At 36.8% G+C, this 23,974-nt stretch overlaps 4 protein-coding genes across 4 annotated transcripts in view; 2 read left to right on the top strand and 2 right to left on the bottom strand.

Annotated features, from left to right (window-relative positions):
• On the top strand, positions 2,990-7,915 carry LOC109819817 (F-box/kelch-repeat protein At5g60570-like). The gene is made up of 3 exons (XM_020385738.1): positions 2,990-3,203; positions 3,390-3,525; positions 6,110-7,915. Exon 3 carries the CDS (start codon positions 6,154-6,156, stop codon positions 7,450-7,452), a length of 1,299 nt encoding a protein of 432 aa, XP_020241327.1. The 5' UTR covers positions 2,990-3,203; positions 3,390-3,525; positions 6,110-6,153; the 3' UTR covers positions 7,453-7,915.
• On the top strand, positions 9,563-16,105 carry LOC109819711 (T-complex protein 1 subunit eta-like). The gene is made up of 13 exons (XM_020385545.1): positions 9,563-9,944; positions 11,315-11,440; positions 11,520-11,723; positions 12,568-12,737; positions 12,829-12,964; positions 13,030-13,146; positions 13,284-13,403; positions 13,495-13,593; positions 13,751-13,840; positions 14,489-14,570; positions 14,645-14,733; positions 14,844-14,918; positions 15,702-16,105. Exons 1-13 carry the CDS (start codon positions 9,669-9,671, stop codon positions 15,807-15,809), a joined length of 1,692 nt encoding a protein of 563 aa, XP_020241134.1. The 5' UTR covers positions 9,563-9,668; the 3' UTR covers positions 15,810-16,105.
• LOC109819765 (probable alpha-glucosidase Os06g0675700) lies at positions 16,340-20,938 on the bottom strand. Its single transcript, XM_020385643.1, has 5 exons — positions 20,673-20,938; positions 19,349-19,995; positions 18,774-19,004; positions 17,785-18,425; positions 16,340-17,397 (listed from the first exon to the last, which is right to left on the bottom strand). The coding sequence occupies exons 1-5, from the start codon at positions 20,921-20,923 to the stop codon at positions 16,516-16,518; spliced, it is 2,652 nt and encodes an 883-aa protein (XP_020241232.1). The 5' UTR covers positions 20,924-20,938; the 3' UTR covers positions 16,340-16,515.
• The window catches only part of LOC109820639 (E3 ubiquitin ligase BIG BROTHER-related), an 8,493-nt gene continuing 7,785 nt past the window's right edge, over positions 23,267-23,974 (bottom strand). Inside the window, exon 7 of the mRNA XM_020386816.1 lies at positions 23,267-23,623. Coding sequence (XP_020242405.1) covers positions 23,576-23,623 — 48 coding nt within the window. The 3' untranslated portion in view covers positions 23,267-23,575. The remainder of the gene's footprint in view (positions 23,624-23,974) is intronic.

Consider the following 23,974-nt stretch of genomic DNA (forward strand, 5'->3'; position numbering starts at 1 on the left):
AATTTCAATAATTGTTAAATAAATTATGGGTCTATGAGTTTTCATTTCAAAATAATTATATAAATCAAATACTCAATATAAAAAATAACATATAAAGAGAGGATTAAGAGGAAAGTCGGTCTAGTATGATAGTGTGGTCAGATGATAGCAATGACTATTGGAGGAAGATATGATGGAGAAAAGAAAATAAATATGAAAACAAAAAAATAAGAAGGGGGTGTTAGTCAATTTGGACAGTTTCATGCAAAATAGGATAATTGTTAAAGAAAAATAATTTTTTGCTAGTGGGATAAATAATAATAATTTTATGAAGCGGGATATTTTGATAAAATAACGTGGATAAATTTTTATAATCATGAAATATATATTTATGCATTTTGAAGATATAAAAACTATTTATGTATTTTAAACTTACTATTATTGATTGATAATTGCTTACAACAATGTTCTTTACTATTAAATATTTTTTGGTTAGACTATAAGATATTGTCAATTATTATTATAATGATGGTAATAACCGGAAAGAAGTAAAGGAAAAAAAGAAATATAAAAAATAAAAAATAACAAAATAAATATGAGTTCTGGTTTTTTACCTTCTAGTTCCAAGCTAAAACTTGGAATAATTTGAGAGACTAGAACTCTCATTTTTATATAGAAAAATAAAAAAAGTAGGATAATTTTGTACAATTATCTAAATTCTAGTTTTGTTAGAGTTCTACTTTACTAACACTGTAAAATTATGAGAGTTTTAGCAAGTTGTTCTAGCTCAAAACTTGGGATAATTTGAAAGTCTAGAACTCTTATTTTTGTATAGAGAAATAAAGAAAGCGAGATAATTTTTTATAATTATCTCACTTGTAATATCGTTATAGTTCTAATTGACTAACACAATAAAATTTTATCATAGTTCTAGTTCTAAGTAACTAACACTGAAAAATCTTATTCTATAAGTTATTCTAGTTCTAGTTTTGAGTTCTAGCTACTTGACTAACCTCCCCAACCCCCCGCCCCGCCGGGATCAAACTTTTTTCTATATGAGCTACACAACTTTATCCCATGTGGGATAACTCACCCGATAGTGTTCTAAAAAATCAATAACATCAAAAGTTGTTATCTATTTCCCACCATTCCAACCAATAACATCAAAAAATATAATCCCAAAATTTGTTCCAGTTATCCCCGTATTACCATTAACCAAAATAACTCCTCTAAGGGCAGAGACCTGTGTGCACGATGGAATACCATAAGACTTTGACATTACGATCGATACTAATATGATAAAAAATTCAAACACCACTTAAAAAAAAAAAAAATCAAACGGTATCCAAATGGAAAATGACCAAAGTGATCATGTCCAGCGTAAACGGGCCCATTTACGGACCCAAGGCCCAAAAAACGACCGCCGTAAAGGGTTGCCGTTACCTGACGCTGTCCTCCCTCTGCCCAAAGTTCAGGTGAGAAGTTAATGATACGGAGTCAAAGATTCAACAGTCCCGTGCGCTGGACTCCCCCATCCCAAAACGGAAACAGATGAACGGAGAGTCAGTGGCTTTCTCGTAGTTTTCAGCCAAACAGGAGCCCATTTATTAGGAACACTTTCCATTTCGGGTAATAACCGTAACTGGCGCTTACCGCTTGCGTTAGCCCCCACTTGAAATGACTACTGCCTTATCCGGAACGACAGCCTGGAGTGGACAAATTAAGCTAAATAATAATTGTTTTTTCTTGAAATAACCCTGTGCTTGATTTATTTACATAATAAGCTCTTTGCCCTTCCACGTTTGTAAAATATTAATTGGGTGTTTTCCGGCATTAGTCCCTAGCATCTTTAATATTTAGAAATGCATGTATCAAATAATTGACGTCACTAGGGGGCCGTTTGAATTTCGTGAGTTCTCCACCGAAAAATGGGACACACAATTTTAAAATCCTAGGTTTGCATCAAAATACGATATTTGTTTGTCGTTTTTCATGTTCTGAATTTTGGGATGCCATGTATAATAGATGCATCAAATGTGATTCCCTAAAATAGTACTGATTTCATTCGAATTTGTGCTTTTAGTAATATATCCAATATCCTCAACAAAATGCATGTGCAGCTAAACCAAAAAATTGTTGGATTTTTATTCCTTATGTAAAACACTTCAATATCCATTAAAAATAAACAAAACTTTGAATATGGAAATTTCTAGATCCATATTATGCATCAAAATATAATCCGTGAACCAAATGATTTCTATCAGATCTCTCATTTTTGATAAGCCATTTCAGATGATTCGGTACGATTTGTTAACATTTAAAAGAATATTCACTCCGAGTTAACTTTTTTACTATAGAATGCCAGTTATAACTTAATGTTAAACACAAATCTGCACCCATATGCCCCTTTTTTCTAACCTATTTAAATTGCTGACCCATTTCAAACTCATATGCATTAGAATAAATTTCTTTAACCTGTTTTTTAGGGTAACGATATATACCATTCATGATTAATCACTAAGCCAATCAAGAGATTGTCAGGTTAGGTAGAAAATTCTAAGAAAGTGTTTGCAACTTTGTAAATTTGGGTCATGACTGAACTTGACCTAATTTTGTGTTGTTTCTTGTTTGTCAAAATTCTGGGCAAGATCTGACCCTATTTTTTGTGCCCAAATAGTGTCACTAAACTAGTTTTATTTTGGATCAGTAGGGTCTGGTCCAAAACAAAACTAGTTTAGCACAAAACTAGATCAGGACCCGTCCTCGCCCAGTTTTGTTCCGTTTGCCAAACTGACCCTAAGAGATTGACTAATTTGAACCAATTTATCAAATTTGGAGACATTCAATGAGTTAGAAAGGCTAATTTTTTGGAATATTAAACTTGAAAGGGCCCAGTAGCTAAAAAGGCTAAAGCCTATAATTTTATAAGTTACAAGGATGCTTATGCATAATTGTTGCGTTTATCCTTTATGCTGTTTACTATTTTACCCCCGCGTGGTAAGATGAGGCGAGCGTGAATGCGACCTCAATAAACTCCAACGACAGTGGAGGTGAGTGAAATCGAAGCGAGAGTGGGGTTTCGAGATTCGTCTCCTTTTTTATTTCACGATGAAACTCATTCCGGTGGGGGTTCTGTAGCTCATTGAGGAGATCGGCGGTGGAAAGCAACCGATCGTCGTTTCCTGGGGTTTTCCGGCGAGCTCCGTCGGCGGTCGGCGTTGTCGGTGAGGTTTCTGATGTCGATTTGGTTGTCAATCGATGATTTTCTTGTTTATTGCTGGGTTTTTCCCCCTAAAATTTAGCTGCTGATTGAAGTAAAAGAGCGGGTTTCATTTCATTAGAAGGTTTTCTCTGATGATTGGCGTCTGATTTCGGATCTCTTTCTGGATCTTTGATCGATATTTGCGCAGGTTTGAGATGGAATCGATCTGGTAAAATGCAGGTTGCGATGGCTAGGTTTTTGATGCCGAGGCTAGTTAGAATCCGTTGATTGGATCCATGCGCTGCTCTGTGGCGATTTTCAATGGGAGATCTATTGAATACAAGGTGAGCACGTGAGATCACCGATTTCGGATTGCTCAGTTTCTAAAAATTTCAGACTGTGCATTGATTGTTGGCTGCTTTGGATTAAATATCTGCTACCTCCATGATCATTTGTTAAATATTTTTTTTAATGTTATAGTTTGTAGCTGTGATTCGATTCGTGTGAAATTAAAGAGTCGCATTTGCTGCATTTTTTTTTATAAATATTTGTTTTTTGTGGTCCTTGTTGCTTTAACGGCCTGTTTGGATGGAGGGTAGAGAGGGGGAAGAGAAGGGAAATTTCATTTTAACATTGTTTGGGAGTTTTATTTTGGAAGGAAGAGGAGGGGAATAGAGGGGAAATTTGGCCCAAATTCTTACACCCCAAATTAGGATGTAATGGAGGGGAAGAGAAGGAAGGAGAAAATTTCCCCTTCTTTTCCTTCCCTTGTGTTTGGATTTCAATGGGGTTAAGGGAAGTTAAGGGAAACTAGGTGAGAGAAGAGAAGGGAAGGGAAGGGAAGGGAGTTCCATTCCCTTTGGTTACACCCCAATTTGGGGGTAACAAATTTTATACTACTTCACCTCCTAAATGTTCCCAAACAAGGTGAATGGTTCCCCTAACTTCCCTTCTCCCTTATTCCCCTCAATCCAAACAAGCCCTAAGTAAACTCCCAAACACACTATAAAGCTCTGCTTCACATCTTAATCTTGTTACTTGCTAGTGCAAGTAAATTTTGTTTGTACATTAAGATAAAGATCTATTTCGACCCGAAGATGTAGTCCAAAGTTTCTTTGACCGATCTGATGATGAACAAATGCCTGAAGTGACAGGAGAAACTATATTTGAAAACATTAGTTTTATATTGCTTTGCACTTACTTAGAACTATACATATGGAACCGAGATAAAAAGCAAGATAGTAACTGATAAGTTAAACTCCTTTTGGCTATTTGAAAACAAATTCAATGTAAGCAATGTTTATTAGATTCTTTCTGTTGGTAGTCACCAGCATAAGTAGAGTATCTGAAGGATTGAATTCATTAAGAGTTCCGAAATTTAGAGAGTCACTTGTATCCTGGTTTGGAGGCTTAGTTTTTCTTCTTTTGACTTAATTCTGATTGTTTCAAGGAAATGCTTTCCTCTAGTGTTTTGACGCCCTTTCATGATGAAGTTGTGCTGTAACGTCAACGTATGTGCTTTACATAGATTTATATTGTTTATAGCATTTTTTCCTTTGCACTTATAATTGGCTGCAGCTTCTCTGACATTGGTTTCTGTTGAATCTTATCTATGGATTTTCTGATACATGATCACCTTTACTTATTTAAACTTGTTTGTTTGTCTTTGTATTCAAAGGTATTGTCTTCTTCTGAGAGTAAGCATATCTTGGCTGTTTTGTATGTTAGTGTATAAAGTAAGTACCTTACTGGGTCGACCCAGGTGCATTTGATAAGTAATTATAGAATTTTAATGCAGCTGAAACCCGTTTAAAATCAAATGGACGGTCTAGGTTGTGGCCTTTTATCTTCTTTCTTTCTCTCTCCTAAACTTAAGGTATATGTTTCTGATTCAAACCTAACCCAAAGTTTGAAGATGATTGACTATTACGAGTTATATTACTTTGATTTCTCTACTAAAAAAAGATATAAAGTGTTCTAGTTCGGAAATATTCTATTAATTGCTTCATAGGGTCTTGAATATAACAAAACAATGAATCTTGTTTTAATCAAATAGTCTGGGGTGCGCAAAATGAGTTTTTGTTCTTGTTAAAAAAACAACTACTTTCTCCTTTTAAGCTGCACTAAAATAAATGGTAACATTAAAAAAAATGTTTGCATCCTTAAGAAATTCGTGGTAGCTTCACTTGAGGATAAAATGGAAGACCTATGACCTATCTTATTATTGATTGTGGCTACAATCATGGTATAACTAGTTGGCAAGGTACCCAGAAGGAAGAAGATAGAGGAGAATAAGATGTTCCATATATAAAATCTAATGTTAACGGGATAAATTTACGTCCTATGTTTTAGTGTTGTATAGTACGAACTACGAAACAATAGATATAAGCTTAAGGTAAACGTTAACAGGAAAACTGTCGCATAAACCTTTCTGTATATCAAGGAATTCACGTTACTCTCCATCAGCTCAGTTGAATAAAGCAAAAGCAAAAGCGGACAACCAAGGAGCTTGCCATAAATCATAAAAAGCGAATTGACAGATTGGAAAACCTAAACTATTAGTTGTGGTTTAAGCTTGTGCAACCTACATGCACCATCCGGGTTTCTCTTCAACTGGAGAAAAGTGTAGATGTTATAGGGAATTGTATTAAGCGCAAGACATGGATAAAAATGCAAAGCGTGACGTCAAATAGACTCATTCCAGTCTGTCAGTATATTATGATTTTGGTAACTAAAATCTAGCATGTGGATTATTATCCTTCGACTGATGCAAATTCTTTCACCATCATAAATCATTTTGAAGTCACTGGCTACCTTCATCTCTGTAATTTCAGTTGCCTTTTCTGTTTGACCAATTAATTGCTTGCTTAACCACTTAGTATGAACGTTGTAATGAATCTCTTATGATGCTACCTGTTCACTTGACAGCCAGGAAAGTGCAAAGAAAGCGCAGGGCTAGCAAGTCCGGAACAATGGTCGCTGCTGAAGCATGTTTGCTTTCGCAGTTTTCCAGATCCGCTGAAAAGAATTGTGATCCTTTTCAAAGATATATACTAGCTTACATGCTGCTGGCTAAAGATGGAAGTCTGATGTTGAAAGAGGTGAAGAAAAACATATTTGAGCAGAATTTCTATTTTACACCTATGCTGGATTGCATCATTTTGAAGAAGAAAAATACCGATGTCAAGTCACAGCAAGGCGATAATCAAAACGGCCAGAAATCAAATGATTGCCTTCTCCCTGGCCTTCATGATGATATTGCTCTAGATTGCTTGGCCAGAACGAGCAGATCAGACTATTCTTCACTTGCTTGTCTAAATAAAAGGTTTAACCTTTTGATAGGCAGCGGATACCTTTACAAACTAAGAAGAGAACTTGGAATCATCGAGCACTGGGTATATGTAGCATGTAGCCTCATGCCCTGGGAAGCATTTGATCCTTTTGGACAAAGATGGATGAGATTACCTCGAGTTCCCTGTGATGACTGCTTCTCACTTGCTGACAAGGAGTCTCTTGCTGCAGGTACTCAACTCCTTGTCTTTGGTCGAGAACTCTCAGGCTTCGCTATTTGGATGTATAGCTTGGTTACTCGTGATTGGTCACGTTGCCCACCCATGAACTTACCTCGCTGCCTGTTTGGATCCGGTAGCTTCGGAGAGATTGCTATTGTTGCCGGAGGGGTTGACAACAATGGCCGTGTCTTGAAATGCGCTGAACTTTACAATTCAGAATTTGGCACGTGGGAGACTCTTCCAGATATGAATCTCCCACGAAAACTATGTTCTGGATTTTTCATGGACGGCAGGTTCTATGTTATAGGAGGAATGTCTAGTCACACTGATTCTTTAACTTGCGGTGAGGAGTATAACCTCGAGACGAGGACATGGAGGAGAATTCCAGATATGTACCCTAGTCATAGTACTGGTAATAGGGCAACACAATCTCCTCCGCTTGTTGCTGTTGTAAATAACCAGCTTTATGTTGCTGATCAATCCACGAACGAGGTTAAGAAGTATGACAAGTCTAATAACACTTGGAGTTTTGTTAAAACTTTGCCCGTTAGGGCTGACTCTCATAACGGCTGGGGTCTTGCTTTCAAAGCTTGTGGATCTAAATTGTTGGTGATCGGAGGTCAAAGAGGGCCTCAAGGGGAAGTTGTTGTGTTGCGATCTTGGTGCCCTGAGGGTGGAAATAACAATGGGTGGGGTGTGCTTTCTGTAAGAGAAAGAGCAGGCGGTTTCGTTCATAATTGTGCAATAATGGGTTGTTGAGGTGAAAATAACAGTTTATGCCACGATTGGAGGAAGAGGATTGTTTTCGTGTTGGGTATTCTCTGCTTCAGATTACTTACATTTATAACTGTAATTTATCAATATTGTTGCCTTCTGGCTTTAGTAAGTTTTTAGGATGAGGGGTAGCGTGTCCGATTTAAGTAAAGGCTTTTTGGATCTTCATAAGATTTTATTATTTCCAGGAGTGAAGTCATAAGGTGTAATATCTTCGGAGGAAACCCTAGATTAGCTTGTTCTGTTATGTTGTTCTATTTAGTTTATCCGTGCTGAGATTTCTATTTGCCAAATTGTTCGGGCTCGAAAACTTGTCCTGTTTATAAAGCATGCGGTTCCTTCAGCTCAATATCTGTTTCTTGCATCGAAACGCCTTTCCAGGCCTCGCTGTTCTTGACGATTTGTTTTTGATATCAGTCTTCAAGCAGTTTGCTATTAGTTTCGACAATTCTTCATTGTATCTCTTTTGACTTGTTCAAATTTATTCAGTCATTTTTGGTTCTTTTGTAGTTGAATAAATTGTAACTTTGTTTCTGTTCAGATGCCATAGCATTTGTATTTTGTGTTGAAACTTTAACAGGAATGTCAAACCTCCCAGTTTATTGTTTTGCAGTACAATCTACAGGAACTTGTTCTGATGCTTGTGTAATGTTTATAGATAATAAACCCCTGTACGATTTTGGCTGACAAAAGAATATCTATGTTCGAATTGGAAAATGTAAATAATGCATCGTGATTCACCAACAAATTTGAAACTACAATAAATTCCATAATGAATTAGGATATGATTGGAAATGAGAAGCAAAAAAGTTACAATTCATTCTGATATGTGCTCATAACAAAATTATCATTTTCAATTTTGGTCATGTTTTTCTACTACTAAATAAAGTAATTTGGTTATTTTTCCTATACGACATAAATATCAAATTCACGTCAAATGTTGATATTAGTTTCCGTAATACTGCAAGTGAAAGAAAAAAAACTATATCGAGAATATGGTACTAATAAAAATACCAAACTAATAATTTAACGCTTTCAAAATCACCACAATAAAACTCAAGAGTGTCTAGCTGAGTTAGTAAGGTAATTATGAGCATTATTTTAATGTCTTAACTTTGACTTTTTCTAGAGAGCACCCACATGAATTTAATTTCTTGAAATACATGAGGTTGTGTGTTGGGGGTGCCCCTTAGTGACACCCAATGATTGTGGGGGAAGTTCCCTTAAAAAAAAGGAAAAATTGCCACAATTAGAAATTGAGAAGATAGGCTAAAGATTACCTAAGTCTCACCCATTTTTTTTTTCTAAAAAGCTCTTAGATTTTACCCATTCCTTCTAAAAAGCCCCAACTTTTTTTAACAACTGAACCCTTAAACTTTACCACTTTGTCCTAAGAAGCACCCAACTTTCTTTTTCTGCTAACGAAACCTCCAGGCTAACAAAAAGAATTGGGAGGGGTAAAAATCATGGGCTTCTCAGAATAGATGGTAAAACTTAGGGGCCTAGTAGTAAAAAAAAGAAACTTGAGGACTTCTTAGAAGAGTGGAGTAAAACTTATGAGCTTCTTTTTCAAAAACAGTACTTGAGGGCTGGGCTAATTATAAAGGAGGACAAATTTTCAAAACCAACCCATTTGATAAACTATTCCCCAAAAAAGACCCATTTTAGTTTTATTTGTAAAAACCGACCTGGTTTCAGCCTCAGCGTTGAAACCATGTCGGTTTTTGAAAAAAAGTTTCCGAAACTTCACGGGAGTTCAACTCCCGTGAAGTTTTGTTATGAGAAAAAACTTCACGGGAGTTGAACTCCCGTGAAGTTTCGTAAAGTTTTTTAGAAAAACCGACCTGGTTTCAGCGACAGTGCTGAAACCAGGTCGGTTTCTCTAAATAAATCTGAAACGGGTCGTTTTTTGCAATTAGTTTATTAAATAGGTTGGTTTTGAAAATTTGTCCTTATAAAGGAGGGACCTTTGGGGGTCTTCAGACTATCCTCAGGAATTTGCATTTTAGGACCCGAACTCTAATTAGGTAGGTCAGGAATTTGGCCGAAACCCGTTAACCCGTTAACTGCCCTAGATCTCGGCAGACCCTCCCACTTCCCTCCCACACAAACCAAAACACTGAAACTCTCAAAACACTCAAATCCACTCCCTCCAACTTCTCCTCCTCTCCAAACCCTAACCCTAGATCTCACCCAGCGCGATGGCGGCGATGCTCCAGCCTCAGATCATACTTCTAAAGGAAGGCACCGATGCGTCGCAGGGCAAAGCGCAAGTAGTGAGCAACATCAACGCCTGCACCGCCGTCGCCGACACCGTCTGTACAACTCTCGGCCCGAGGGGAATGGACAAGCTCATCCACGACGACAAGGGCAACACCACGATCTCCAACGATGGGGCTACGATCATGAAGCTGCTCGACATCGTTCACCCTGCTGCCAAGATCCTTGTCGATATCGCCAAGTCTCAGGACTCTGAGGTAACGAAATTAGTTTTAGTTAATTCTAGGGCTTTTGAGTTTTCTACTTTTTAGTTGGTTAGACCCTCGATGAAGATCTACAGGGATTCGACATCATAAGTAGTTCATATGTGGGGCACTGTATGAGAACCAAGGAATGAAATGAGGACGAAGGTTGTTTCCTTGTTCTGTGGAGAAGTTACCTCAGTGTTTGGATGTTAAAGATTCAATCTTTTTGGATGTTGACCAATATTCCAGGGTTTGTCTTCTGGTAAAAATAGTAGATTTCCTGTGAAGTGTCAATTAAGGCACAATCTCAGTTGTAGGCGGTTTGATGTTAAAGATTGGAACCTGTACGTTCTTGTTTTTGTTTTACTTTTAATATTGATGAGAAAAAAGGAGTGGAATAAGAACTCGTTGTATTCATTTGGTAGTCGTTAAGGGACAATTATATCATGATCAACTAAAATTGTGCAATAGTGGGTATACGCAGTTTGATGTAACTAAAATTGTGCAATAGTGGGTATACGCAGTTTGATGTAATAAATTATAACGGAATATCTACGTCAAATTTCAAAATGCTCAGTGGAAAAATAGAATTAAACCTAGAGGAGCAATCAAAATATTTCTTTTTGGATAAGAATTTTGACTGAAGTGAACGACTTAGCGAGTGATTTTTCTTTCAATTATATCTAAAGGCACATGGTCTTATGTTAAAAACTTACAGGTGTCAACTAGATATTTTGCACGCCTTGTAAGTTTGATTGAATGAAAGTAGAAGGACCTTTAAGGAATTATGGGCATGAGTTCTCTTCAGCCACTTCATATTTCATATGGCTATTGATTAGGATACACTTGAGAGATACACAGGTAAACTTATTTTCGGAATATATTGCAAGGTCAGATTTGAACTGACAAAGGAGAATCTTGGTTGACATTGACTGATGTTTTGGACAAAAGATTCTAAAATGGATGGAACACATGTTCTCTTGTAGGGAGGCTACAACATATTTGATCTGTTAGTCATTTTCTTTTTATTTTTCGTCTTTATTCACTGAAAATACTTGCCGATATACTATCACTAACATGAACTTTTCCAATTTAATACTACGTACGATCTGCTAATACCATTGATGGTTGTATATCAGCTTGTCAAATATGTTAGTCTCTGTGATGTATCTACTTCATGGGAAGTTGAGAGGTTACAGTGTTTTTTATTCAGTGTAAATTTTAGTAGAAAACAGTACCTTTCTTACAACCAATTTGAACTCTAGAAATTTTAGTGGCAGCATTATATCTACAATTTAAGCATTACACAAATTTTGTCACATCTAATTTTGTGTATTATTTGTGAAAGATAATCTGTAGTCTCATGTTCTGGCTTGTTGCAGGTTGGTGATGGAACCACTACAGTCGTGCTTCTTGCAGGTGAATTCTTGAAAGAGGCAAAACCTTTCATTGAGGATGGTGTCCATCCTCAAAATCTTATTAGAAGCTACCGAGCTGCAGGCAACTTGGTGAGTGTATTAGTGACTGTCTGCATGATATACTGTAGTTTATTATTCGCTGAACTGAATATTATACCATGTATTACAGGCCATTAGCAAAGTTAAAGAGCTCTCTGTAAGCATAGAAGGGAAGAGCCTTGAGGAAAAGAAGTCCTTATTGGCAAAATGTGCTGCTACGACACTATCATCAAAATTAATAGGAGGTGAAAAAGAATTTTTTGCTGAAATGGTTGTGGATGCTGTCCTTGCTATTGTAAATGATGATAGATTAAATTTACTTGGAATAAAAAAGGTTATTCTCATCAGTCCTTCACGCGTTTATTTGCTTTTTCGCATATGATTTGGTGCTCATTAAGTTCATTTTAAATTTTAGATGACATTGATAACAACTGCAAGCCTAATAACATTAATTCTAAGTTTCTAACACCCATTAAGGCAGCTTTGTTAGCATCTAAACCTATATTGAATGTTCTATTCTCAGAAGTTGGAACTTCATGTTTCAATTATGTTCAGTTTTCTAGCATTTGAAACCCAAAAGGTCTAACTGATATTTGTTTTTTCTGGGTGTGGGTGGGTTTGTGCATTGGCGGGGTTATTGGCTATATGTGCGCGACATTTGAAGTACATTTTGAAAGCAATTGGTATTCTGAAGTGGATGTAAAATTTTAGGTACTGTAAGGTTTCATCATGCATATGGTTAATTACTCGTCTCTTTTTCCTATTGTGTATTTACTGTCGTTGATTAAAGCTTCTAGATGAAAAGATCGTTTTACTCGTCAATTCCAAGCGCATAACTTTTGAATCTGGAACATTGGCATAAAATTTGCGAGGCTAATGTAGAATCTGATACTTCTTATTGCTTAGGTTTAGAATTTATTTTCTGAGTCAAGTCTTTAAGGCAAACACCTCTTCATTTTTATTGTCATCTGTTTTATGACTATCATATCTTATTTCTTATTCTCTTCTTTTTGATGACGTCCCTTTGGGGGGTGGGGGGGATTTGCACCCTAATGATGTGGAATTATTTAAATGTGGAGTTATTTAATTTCTACTGAATGGAATTTTAAAGGTATTGCTTGCAATGAGTTAGTGTGCAGTAAAGGTTTTTGAAGTTCAAATTACGGCTTCTGGTGCAGGTTCCAGGGGGTACTATGAGGGATTCATTTCTTGTTGACGGTGTTGCTTTCAAAAAGACATTCTCTTATGCTGGTTTTGAGCAGCAGCCAAAGAAGTTTCTGAATCCAAAAATCCTTCTGTTAAACATTGAATTAGAGTTGAAATCAGAGAAAGAAAATGCTGAAATCAGGTAAAATCAACTCCTATAAATGTGCTCTGTTTATTTGTTTTTTCATCATGTTTTATGTTTCTCTTATAATCAATTTATAAGTCATTTGTAGACTATCAGATCCACTGCAGTATCAATCAATAGTTGATGCTGAGTGGAATATCATCTACGACAAGTTAGATAAGTGTGTCAAGAGTGGAGCAAAAATCGTCCTCTCACGATTGGCAATTGGCGACCTTGCAACTCAGGTAGATACCTCAATTTTCTGTACAACATAGCATGTTCAAACCATAAAATTTTGTATGGTCTTCAGTATTTTGCAGATCGAGATATATTCTGCGCTGGTCGTGTAACAGAAGAAGACCTGCAAAGGGTTTCTGCTGCTACAGGTGGTACTGTACAAACTTCTGTCAACAACATTATCAATGAGGTATCCTTCATATCCCTCCTTGTACATTTGTGGTTTAGTGAGTGGCAATCAGACAGATGAGTGAATTCTTTAATTTCAATCCATATAGTTATGGCCCCTTTTATTAATTTTCTTCTTTTGTGGTTAACTTGTTAAAGGTTCTGGGGTCTTGTGATGTGTTTGAGGAGAAACAAGTTGGGAATGAGAGGTTCAACATATTTAGTGGCTGCCCTTCTGGTCGGACTGCAACCATAGTTCTCCGTGGTGGAGCAGACCAGGTTTGTCATTAAGAAAGTCTCCCATCAGCTGAACGTTACTGTAGTTTATGCCTAGTAGTCATCATATTGTTTGATGTTTTGCTCTCTCCAGTTCATTGAAGAAGCTGAAAGGAGTCTGCATGATGCAATAATGATAGTCAGAAGAGCTCTCAAGAATTCCACTATTGTGGCTGGTGGCGGTGCTATTGATGTAGGCAATATGATAGTCAGAAGAGCTCTCAAGAATTCCACTATTGTGGCTGGTGGCGGTGCTATTGATGTAGGCAATAGAAACCTGCTAAGATCTGTTTTAATTTGTATTCTTTAGTTAATACTCATTCTTTTTTTTTTTTTGAAAAAAATGATAGATGGAGGTTAGTCGATATTTGCGACAACATGCACGAACCATAGCTGGAAAGTCACAGCTGTTTATAAATTCATATGCCAAGGCCCTTGAGGTGAGAAGCCCGGCAATTATTTTTATGATCAGATAAATTGCTTATATTCTTAGTTATTGTTTAATGCTTGTTATTTTTGGATTTGCCTTAAGAGGGTAGAGGTGTAAATGTGGTTCATCATTTTTCAGTTTTATCCAAGAGTCAATGAACCTACTATAATAGGGGGAAGTTAACAAATAAACTCCAATAGGGTCAGAGGAGTTTTGTACCTCTGAGAACAGCTATCGTCGTGGGACCTTACTAAGTAGATAAATGCAGGTTTAACTACAGAAGCTTTTGCTCCCTTTCATGGCCTTAAGGTAGTGGATTAGAAATCTGCATCTTTGTGTTGGTTTGGACTTTGGAAATTTAGTTGGATATCATGCTTCAATCTTCATCTTCGTGCCTCTCCAGGAATTTTGTGGCTACAATCTAGGGATCTTCCCTTCAGGTGTTAAACCTTGAGATATTCTATGAGCCCTAGTTTTGCGACAACAACCATTAGCAAGTTCCTTTTAGGTCTCCTTGAACGAGTCTAGATATCATGCTCCACCCTAGTCACATTCATTAACTTATCTCTTGTAATTATACAGTTATCGTGCATAAATATGGAAGGGTAGAAAAGTTGTTCCTGTGCCATAGTTGATTGAATATCATTATACTGTGCAGGTCATTCCAAGACAACTTTGTGATAATGCTGGCTTTGATGCAACTGATTTCTTGAATAAACTCAGACAGAAACATGCTTCTGGTGAGCATATTAATGTTATTTAACATTACAAGAAAATACTCATATAGAGATATTAAATTATCAAATATCTACAGGTGAAGGTGCAAATTTTGGCTTAGATATCAACACAGGTGGACTTGCAGATTCCTTTTCTAACTTTGTTTGGGAACCTTCAGTTGTGAAGGTATACTTATGCTCTTATTGACTGAGCTGTTGGTCTCTGTTTCATCCTATGTTAAGGCTTATGATTTCTTCTCTCGTTGGAGATAATACGATCTTAAATGTTGCCTGCAGATTAATGCTATAAATGCTGCTACAGAAGCTGCTTGTCTTATTTTGAGTGTGGATGAAACAGTCAAGAATCCTAAGGTAGATATATTATTCTTTTATCAACAATTTAATACTGCATATTATCTTTGTGATTTACTTCCATGTGCATGTTGACTTTATAAATTTATACTCTGCCTCTGATATGCTTCATCGCAACTCAGTTACCCGTGATTAAAGTAGAGCTTAGCTTCCACGTCTTCCATATGATGGTTTCCCTTCTCAACACTACTGGAATTTACTTTAGTGGGTCGAAGAAGAATTTTATCAACAAACATAGTGATTGGTGCAACAACTAATTATCAGTCCTCGGTGAAATGTTTTGAATCTTGCTTGCTGAATAAAATGGTTTAAACCAGTGGGACCATTGAGTAATTTTCATTTTGGGGTTACAACCGAACTAAAGCTATTTGGAATATGTGTGCTAATAGCTTGACATATAGATGTTCACTTATTGAAAAATATGGGTAGTTAGTACTCACAAAGATCTGCCCTATCCTTGTAAGGCGCTTATGTGTCTGACCTACTGTACATTATGGCTTTTTTAAATCTTTGTTAGCATATTTAACTTGTATAAGGAGTTCCTCTCTTTATATTTTCTGATTCTCTTCCACCTGCCTCCTTTTGGCTGAACGTGTTTTCGTGTTGCATTCGTGTTGCCGTTCTATTCTTTTCATTTTCTTAAGAGTCCACTTACTTCTCATCTGACGTATTGGTAACAAAAGTTTCTCCAAGTGGAACCAATTATATTGTTAAATATTAAAAGTTTCCTGCAAATGTAAGTGATAGCTACTATCTTTTACTGACCAATATATATTTTATCAGTCGGAGAGTGCACAAGGGGAGGCTGCTGCAAGTGCTATGGGTGGTCGGGGGCGTGGTGGTGGAGCCTTCCGAGGAGGTCGTGGTGGAAGAGGCATGAGGAGGCGGTGATTTCTTTTTAACCTTCGTCTGCTTAAGGAGTTAACTTTTGCCAGTTAATCGGGTTGAATGTGGTTCGTCATGATATTTTCACTGCGTCAAGTAAAATGTCTTGTTTGTAGACCCAGTTCATGATGGGAAGTTCTCCACTTAATTTAAAAAGACTCAACCAATCACAATTTTGGATTTGGAATCTCCATTCCTTTGGGTGTTTCTGCTATTGTATTTTCCTTTGCTGAGGAGTAATTGGTTTGTATTGTCATTTGTCTCTTGCTTCTTACTACTACTAATAACTCCGGCTTCTTATACTACCTTGAAATGATACAAACCTTTGTGCGCGCGCGCATGCTTGTTTGGTCATTTTATTTGAGCTTAGCAGAAATTTGAGTCAACTTTTTGCCTTTTATCCTTTCCTTTTATCTTTCTATAGAAGTAGTTTTATATAGTACTAGTTCATGTTTTAAATAGTGCGTTGACCCTTTTATCCCTGAAGGGACCTTGGAAAAGACTTCATTCACTAGTAATCTATGTAGCTCAGCAAGTGGTCAGAAAAATAACCCTGACAATTAAAATGAAAAAGAACAAGAAGAAGAAACTGAGCTAAGGAAACAAATTCAGACGCGGATCTTTTATGATCTCCAGTGGTCTCTTCAGCTGAAGCCAAAGGAAACATGTTTTCCTCGGCTTATTTTTTCTTCTTTATTAATCCTACTACAACTTAGTATACACTGAACTTCAAACTCAACTCAAAGTCATTTCCAATAAGCTGGGTCAAGCCGTCAATTTCTGCCACGCCAAAACTCCCTCGCTTCTCATAACTCAAACCCACCCCTTTCCCTCCCAATTCAACTCCATTCACATACAAGCTATGCATCTCTATACCTTCTTCAAACCTAAGCCCAAGCACCAGAACCTTCTTCACTACCAACTTATGATCCAAAGCGTATGTACCATTAACTAGCACCGACTTGATCTTCACATCTTTGCCTTCAACTTCCGCCGAAAACTTAATTGTACTCCATTCACTCTCCTTTCCTCCCATCTCCACAACCTCTCCATCATCTACAAACACCTCACCTTCAGCCATACCTTCATGTAGCACAACCAGAAGCTCGAACCCGTTATCTCTAGCTAATTGTGTAGTCATCGCCTCCTCCTGCATCGGTAATATATTACCTCCTCGTACATGAACATTTACACTATTTTCAGGCGCTTCTAGCGTAAAATATTCCCCAGAATCAGTAATCATTGTACTTGAGTAATTGAAGAGATTGAACCAAATGCCTTTCGGGAAATAAGCAGTTACTGAATTTACTCCTGGACTTAGGACTGGAGATACCATTACTGCACCTCCGATCATAAACTGTGCGCTAATATCGTAAGTTTGCGTGTCCTCAGGGTCTGAGAAGAAAAGCGGCCTGGCAATTGGAGTACCCTTAGTACGCGCCTCGTACATTAGCGTGTAGAAGTAGGGGAGCAGGCGATAACGCAATCCTAGCGCCTTCTTTGCTGATCTAGCGACCGACTCCCAAAGATAGAGCTCGTGTCTTATCGAACCTTTTGTCGCGTGATTTCGAGCAAAAGGGTAGAACGCACCAAGCTACATAAAAAACCAAAATCATCAACTTTCTGTTGCTCCAATGTAATCTTTAGGTACAGGATTTATTGCAGATACACCTTATGTAATATAGCGGGTTAACAATTTATTATCTCTAACTTTTCCTATTAATGCTAAGAATGCTGACATCCAAACAGAGCTATCTCCATGTTAAATGTAATTGTACGATAAGAGGTGAACACCTATGAAAAAAAAAACTCTCTGCAACAAACTGAAATATTAGGGGATATTTCTGCCAAATGGATACAGAAAACGGAAATGTAACTCTGCTTGGGCATTAAGGGCAATAAATGGCTAATCTCGTGATACAAAGGAAATTATATGCAGTAAACTCATAAAATTTAACATCTGAGTTAAAAAAAAACTTACCTGAATCCACCTTCGGCAAAGCTCCTCAGTAGTATTACCTGAAAACCCACATATATCAGCTCCAACCATAGGAATCCCAAACAGACCAAAGTTCAAAATAGTCGGTATCGAGTACCCCAAATCATCCCATGTTGCTGCATTATCACCAGTCCAATGTGCAGCATACTTCCCCGAACCAACAAACGTGGACCTCGTAAGCACAAACGGGCGCTTGCCCCTAAGTTTAATCAAAGCATCATGAGTTGCTCTCGATTCCAAAAGCCCATGCAGGTTATGTACATTGTACTCAGTCAAGTTCCCATAGTGAATGCTCGATGCAGGGACTGTAAGATTGTTAATAGGCCGCTGAACTCCAGCGTTGTTGATTTTGTATGGAGGGTCGTCGAGGGAGTTGAGAGGAGAGGGAGTGATGAAGTTGGAGATCTCATTCATGTCGATCCAAAGGCCATCGATGGGAAGAGTTTTGTGAAAGATTTCGATTTCTTGGTCCCAGAAGTTTACAGCGTCAGGATTGAAGAAGTCTGGGAAGTAGACTGGACCTGGCCAAACTTCTCCAAGGTAATTGCTGCTGTTTCTCTTTAGAAAGATGTCTGCTTTCATTCCTCTTGTGAATGTCGCATAGCTTTTGTTAACATTGATACCTGTGAGCGACCAATTTATCAGTTGCTAGCATAGAATGTAAATATGATGCATTGTGCATGTATCACATATATCTCAAATATAAATATATGGAGTTGGACATCCTGAAACTGTTTATCTAATTATCTGGGTCTATTGTAATTATAAAATTTGATTAAAGCATACATGATTTTTTTGGTTTGTAGATCTCTGATATCATGTAGATCAGTTTAAACAGGGCAGACCATCAATTCTATAGCATATTATGCAGTTTAATAGACGGAGAATACATCATATATTAACTTTTGATATTTATCACATGTCATAGCATAGCTATAATATGTTGAGTTTAATAGAATTAGTTTGTTCACCTGGGTCTATTATAACGACATATTTCTGCCCATTTTTATGGAGTCGATCAACGAAGGCATTCATCTTGTCAACAGGGAAATTGATGGGATCAAGTGTAAAATCCTTGAATGCATCCATGTAATCAATATCAGTCCACATAACTTCTAGAGGAATTCCAGCTTTTGCATATCCTTCGACAACTCCTTCTAGATCTTCAACATTCTTGTACCCCCATCGACACTGATGATACCCTGCAAAAAATACACTTAGCAGTCCAAATACTTTCCTAGTTTTAGTCTAGGGTCAATTGTATATGGACCCCCTGTAGTATCGCTTTGCACTTACTACCCCCATTGCTTCATTCTGGCAGATATACCCCGGGTTAAATTTTATTTTTTTTACTCCTTTACTCTGGATAAAATTTTACAGATTATTGCCTCTGGATGAAATTAGTGAACCTATTCGAGGGTATGAGAGCCAAAAAATTTCATCCAAGAGGTCTACCTACTTAAAATAAAACTACAGGGGTAGTAAGCTCAAAACAACATACTACAACAGTGCATGTGGAAACCTGATGAATGCAAGTTGTGCTCACCGAATGACCAATATGGCATTGGAGCTGGCCTTCCAATTAGCTCAGTATATTGCTCGATTACATCCTTTGGACTCGGTCCAGCGAAGAAATAGAAATCCAAAACTCCTCCAATAATCTTGTAACTAATAAAAGACCCTCCATAGACAACATCCATACCATTACTATTCATCAACAGAACACCATGAGTTGATCCGTTAGACCTTATATCAATATAAAACGGGTGAGACCCGTATAAGTTCTGATCGATAGTTGAAGCTCCGATATCCGCATTCCATAGTGTTAATGTGTCGTTGGGTACCAATCGAAAATTTTTCTTAGTATGTTCTCCAAGGCCATAAAGGAATGAAGTTGATGGTAAGTTTGATGTGATTTCTAAGTATTGGTCTTTGAATACGATGCCGGGTTCGGATTTTTTAGGGCTTGCGTCGAAGAGAAGTTCACCGGTGGAGCGCCGAGCAATGGAGAAGCCAAAGCGGTAGATTGAGTGAAGTGTGAGAATGAAGTTTGAGTTAGCGATGGTATTTTTCTGTAGAGGAGACCAGGTGGGTTTGCTAGGATTTTGGCGGGGAATTATGTCCTGTGGGATTTCATATCTTCGATTATTTGCGTCTGTTATTTTTATTCGCAGTCGATTCTCAGTTTCAAAGCTGCAAGTACAAAAAGAAGAGCAAATAAGAGAATACTAAAGATTCGAGCCGTAAGCAGCATATAGAAATTTAAGTCTGGTAAACATTTAGGTGTAATTAAGTAACCAGTGGAACTATTTTTGATATGGTAGTAACTGGATTAATTATCTAAGCCTGTAGAATTTTCTTCGAAAAAGTTGGATTATTATCACTAGCGTATTAAGTGCGACTAATTAAAAATTTGAATGAGACAGGCATCCCCCCCTCCGTGTCCATTACGGACGCACGCACACAGACACCAACAGATAAAAGGAAAATTAATTATGAGATAAGATTCAGACTACACCAACACTCGCAAAAATTATTTGGAGATTCCATTAAAATAATGAAGTAGATTCGCATTATTGCACCGTCTGTTCTGTCTATTATTATCTAGCTAGTCAGCAATAGATAATACCAAAGCTTGTGATCGACGAAGACGACGGCAACGTTTTCAAAGCAAAGAAAATGCATCATTTTCTCTTTCTTTTTGAGAATTATTATTAGAAATTGAGTAGTGTAGAATCAAGATATGTATGTTTGAAACAAATATAAAAAATTTTCATCTAAGAAATTAACTACACATCATAATATGATAAACTATCCAGGGTTAAAAAAAGAAAAAGAAAAAAAAACCCATGCATATCAGGGAATCCTACCTTGCAAAGAGATTGAGATTTTGGATATCGGGTCCGTAGACCGATGAATTTTTTATCAGCTTGAGCTCTGCATTCAGCAATTTTCCAGAGGGATCCGAGTAGACTGATCCTAGTTCATATCCGTATCCTACGATTTGTTCATTCTCTTGATAACAAGAGGAAGAATTGAAATAGAAATACGAGCAGAGGAAGAAAAGGTAGAATAAAAGTGAAGCCTTCATCATGCTCATTAGCCTTTGAGCTTTGCCCATATTAATTGTTTTCCCTCCATTTATAACTGTTCCTTGTTTTTGGAAGACAGTCAAAAATGATGGGTGGAAAAGTTGCGTTCACCAATGGGTCTCTCTCAATCCCCCAACCCCACCCACACAACAAATCCCATAAATTACACTGAGCCCCCCCAACAACTTTCTACATTTTGCAGTAAACCCCGCTAACTTTTCAAAATCCCCAATAACTTTTACAGAAGATCCCCACTATCTTTTGGGTAAATTACACTAAAATCCAAATAGCTTTTCAGAATGACTTTTCATGTTGTTATTCGCCTCTAATTTACGGGGTTTCCTGCAAAATGCAAAAACGTATTGGAGATGTTCTGCGATTCTAAAAAGTAATTTGGGGGTTTAGTATGATTTTCAAAGTTATCGGGGGTTTACTTCAAAGCGCTGAAAGTTCTTGGATGTCTCTGAAATTAATCTCAACTTCCTGACCAATTATTTGATGCCTCTGAGTAGTAATTCTTTTTCTTATAGATCAGGCCGAAATTATCTTTGGCAAGCAAAAGGATCATGGATCTTTCCGTCTCAACAAACAAGGAGTGGGACCTTTCCGTACGCACGCTCGCTGGTCCTATGAACGCAACACGGTACTGCGCATGCCATTTTCTCCTTTTTCTTCTTCTTCTTTTTTTCTTTCTTTGTTTCTAGTCAAAGGTGCCCAATTTCTCTTTTCACTGTTTTTCTTTGGGCATGACTTGCTCGTTATGCATGTTTGTATTTATTCAATTATTTTGGAATATGACCACACTGCAAGTCCAACTCCAATATACTATTCAAGTTCATTAACGAATAGAAATTAACTAGACATATATTCAATTTGTTTGCTTATCAAATATTCGTTTAAAATTTGATAGCTTATAATTTGTATTATTATGCATATGATGTTATATCTTCAACCCACTTATATTTTGTATTTTAGCTCTATGTATTGATTTTGAGAGCCTTAAAGAATCTTAAATTAGTTTTCTAATAAAATTTTCGAATTAAACATAAGTTTATAGGAGCTTTTTCATATACGTTGAGTAAAACTCCTATAAACTTAAGTGAATATGAACCCTTTGTCCATCAACTTTTTAATCCATGGATTGTGCATTGAGATTTGTGCTAGCATGTGATACAAATAAAGTCATAAATCTCAAGGATATCATTAATGTTAGCACAAATCTCAAACCATAATGAAGGGATAGAAAGTTCAGTGGACAAGTGCTCCTATCCACTTAAGTTTGTAGGAGCTTTACTCATAAACTCATATACATGAGTAAAGCTCTTATAAACTTAAGTGGGATATGAACCCTTTGTCCACCAACTTTTTTATCCATGGATTTTGTATTGAAATTTGTGCCAGCATGTGATACAAATGAAGTCACAAATCTTAAGGATAGCATTGATGTGTAGCATAAATATCAAAGTATAATGAATGGATAAAAAATTTGGCGGACAAGTGCTCATATCCACTTAAGTTTAAAGGATCTTTACTCATTGAGTAAATATCCTATAAACTTAAGTTGATAGGAACACTTTGTCTATCAACTTTATTTTTCATGGATTTTGCATTAAGATTTGTGCTAGCATGTGATACAAATGAAGTCACAAATCTCAAGGATAGCATTGATGTGTAACACAAATCTCAAAGCATAACGAATGGATAAAAAGTTCAGTGGACAAATGCTCATATCCACTTAAGTTTATAGGAGCTTTACTCTACATACATCATAGCTAATTAGCTATAAAGAAATAGTTTTCATTTATGAATTTAAATACTATTTAAACTTTAAAATCTTTAGCGGAATGAATATACATTGACATTCGATAAATAGTCACGAATATTTATCAAATATTAAATATTCGGACTAGTCCGAATTCAAAAAACTCTAGACATGGATATGCGTATTCAAGTTCGAATTTGATAATATTAAGCAAATCAAATATGAACATCTTAGTATTCGATTGGATTCATTCATTTAGCACCCCTAGGCATAACAGATAGAAAGCAACGATGTTATTTTATTATAAATTATATTTACCAGAGATGGAGCCACATTTGATATGTATATCTCCGGGAACATATATGAATTCAAATTCAAATGATATAATTCTTGAAATATAGTTATGGAAATAACAATAAAACGTATTCATAAAACTATCTATAAGCCTTTGACTAACCAAGAATTATATATCATCTCTTTAGCCATGCATTTCAGCCAGACAGCAGGAGATACTGATGACATTAAATTTAGATTTCACGGCAAAAAGGAGAAAATGCACGAAAATGTTTTCCCCACAGGAACACTCGTCAATTGTGGTACAGTTTAAGCATTCTGATCAAACTGAGACCCACGCATGAATTAATAACATAAATCTGCCATTTAAGTCCAGTAGCTAGCTTTTAACAAGATCTCGAAAACGTTACACAAGTATCCAACAGACAGCGAGGTTTGTGATTAAATAACGTCTATATCAAATTTAATGCATATAAAGAGGGCACTTTGCTGCTATCATTTTTCAGGTGATACTGTCAAAACATGCATCATAATGTATCACGACTTCAAGAAGCTCTGCCACGATCATCTTTCTTATTCCTCTTCAGCAAGATATGGCCTCAAGAAGCCTGTTCATTAATCCTGACTACTGTCCTGAAGAGGTAGAAACCTCACAGCTGCAAATAGGGCATACCTGAAAGCAAACAAGGATATTGCAATAGATTAGCCGCGTGGTGAATCACGGCAGGTATCAATTCACTTAATGTAGTTCTTCAATCAATATTTGAGGAGCACTTCAAAATATATCCTGTCATCTCCTAGTTGGGTGAGGAATAAAACCAAGGACTAGGGCCCGATACGTAAATTAAATATAGCTAATTCTACGAGATATAGCATTTGTATATCTGATCTTTTTTTAGAAGAACATTTGTTTATCTGAAGCAAAGTTTAAGATTCGTACAATTTAATGCAAACTGTTGTCTTCAAGTCTTGGTAGGAAGTGGAGCAAACATTGGTTATCTAATGGTTCTATTCAATATCTCGC

Source organism: Asparagus officinalis, chromosome 8 (genome assembly GCF_001876935.1).
Source record: "Asparagus officinalis chromosome 8, Aspof.V1, whole genome shotgun sequence".
In the NCBI taxonomy this organism is placed as follows: Eukaryota; Viridiplantae; Streptophyta; class Magnoliopsida; order Asparagales; family Asparagaceae; genus Asparagus; species Asparagus officinalis.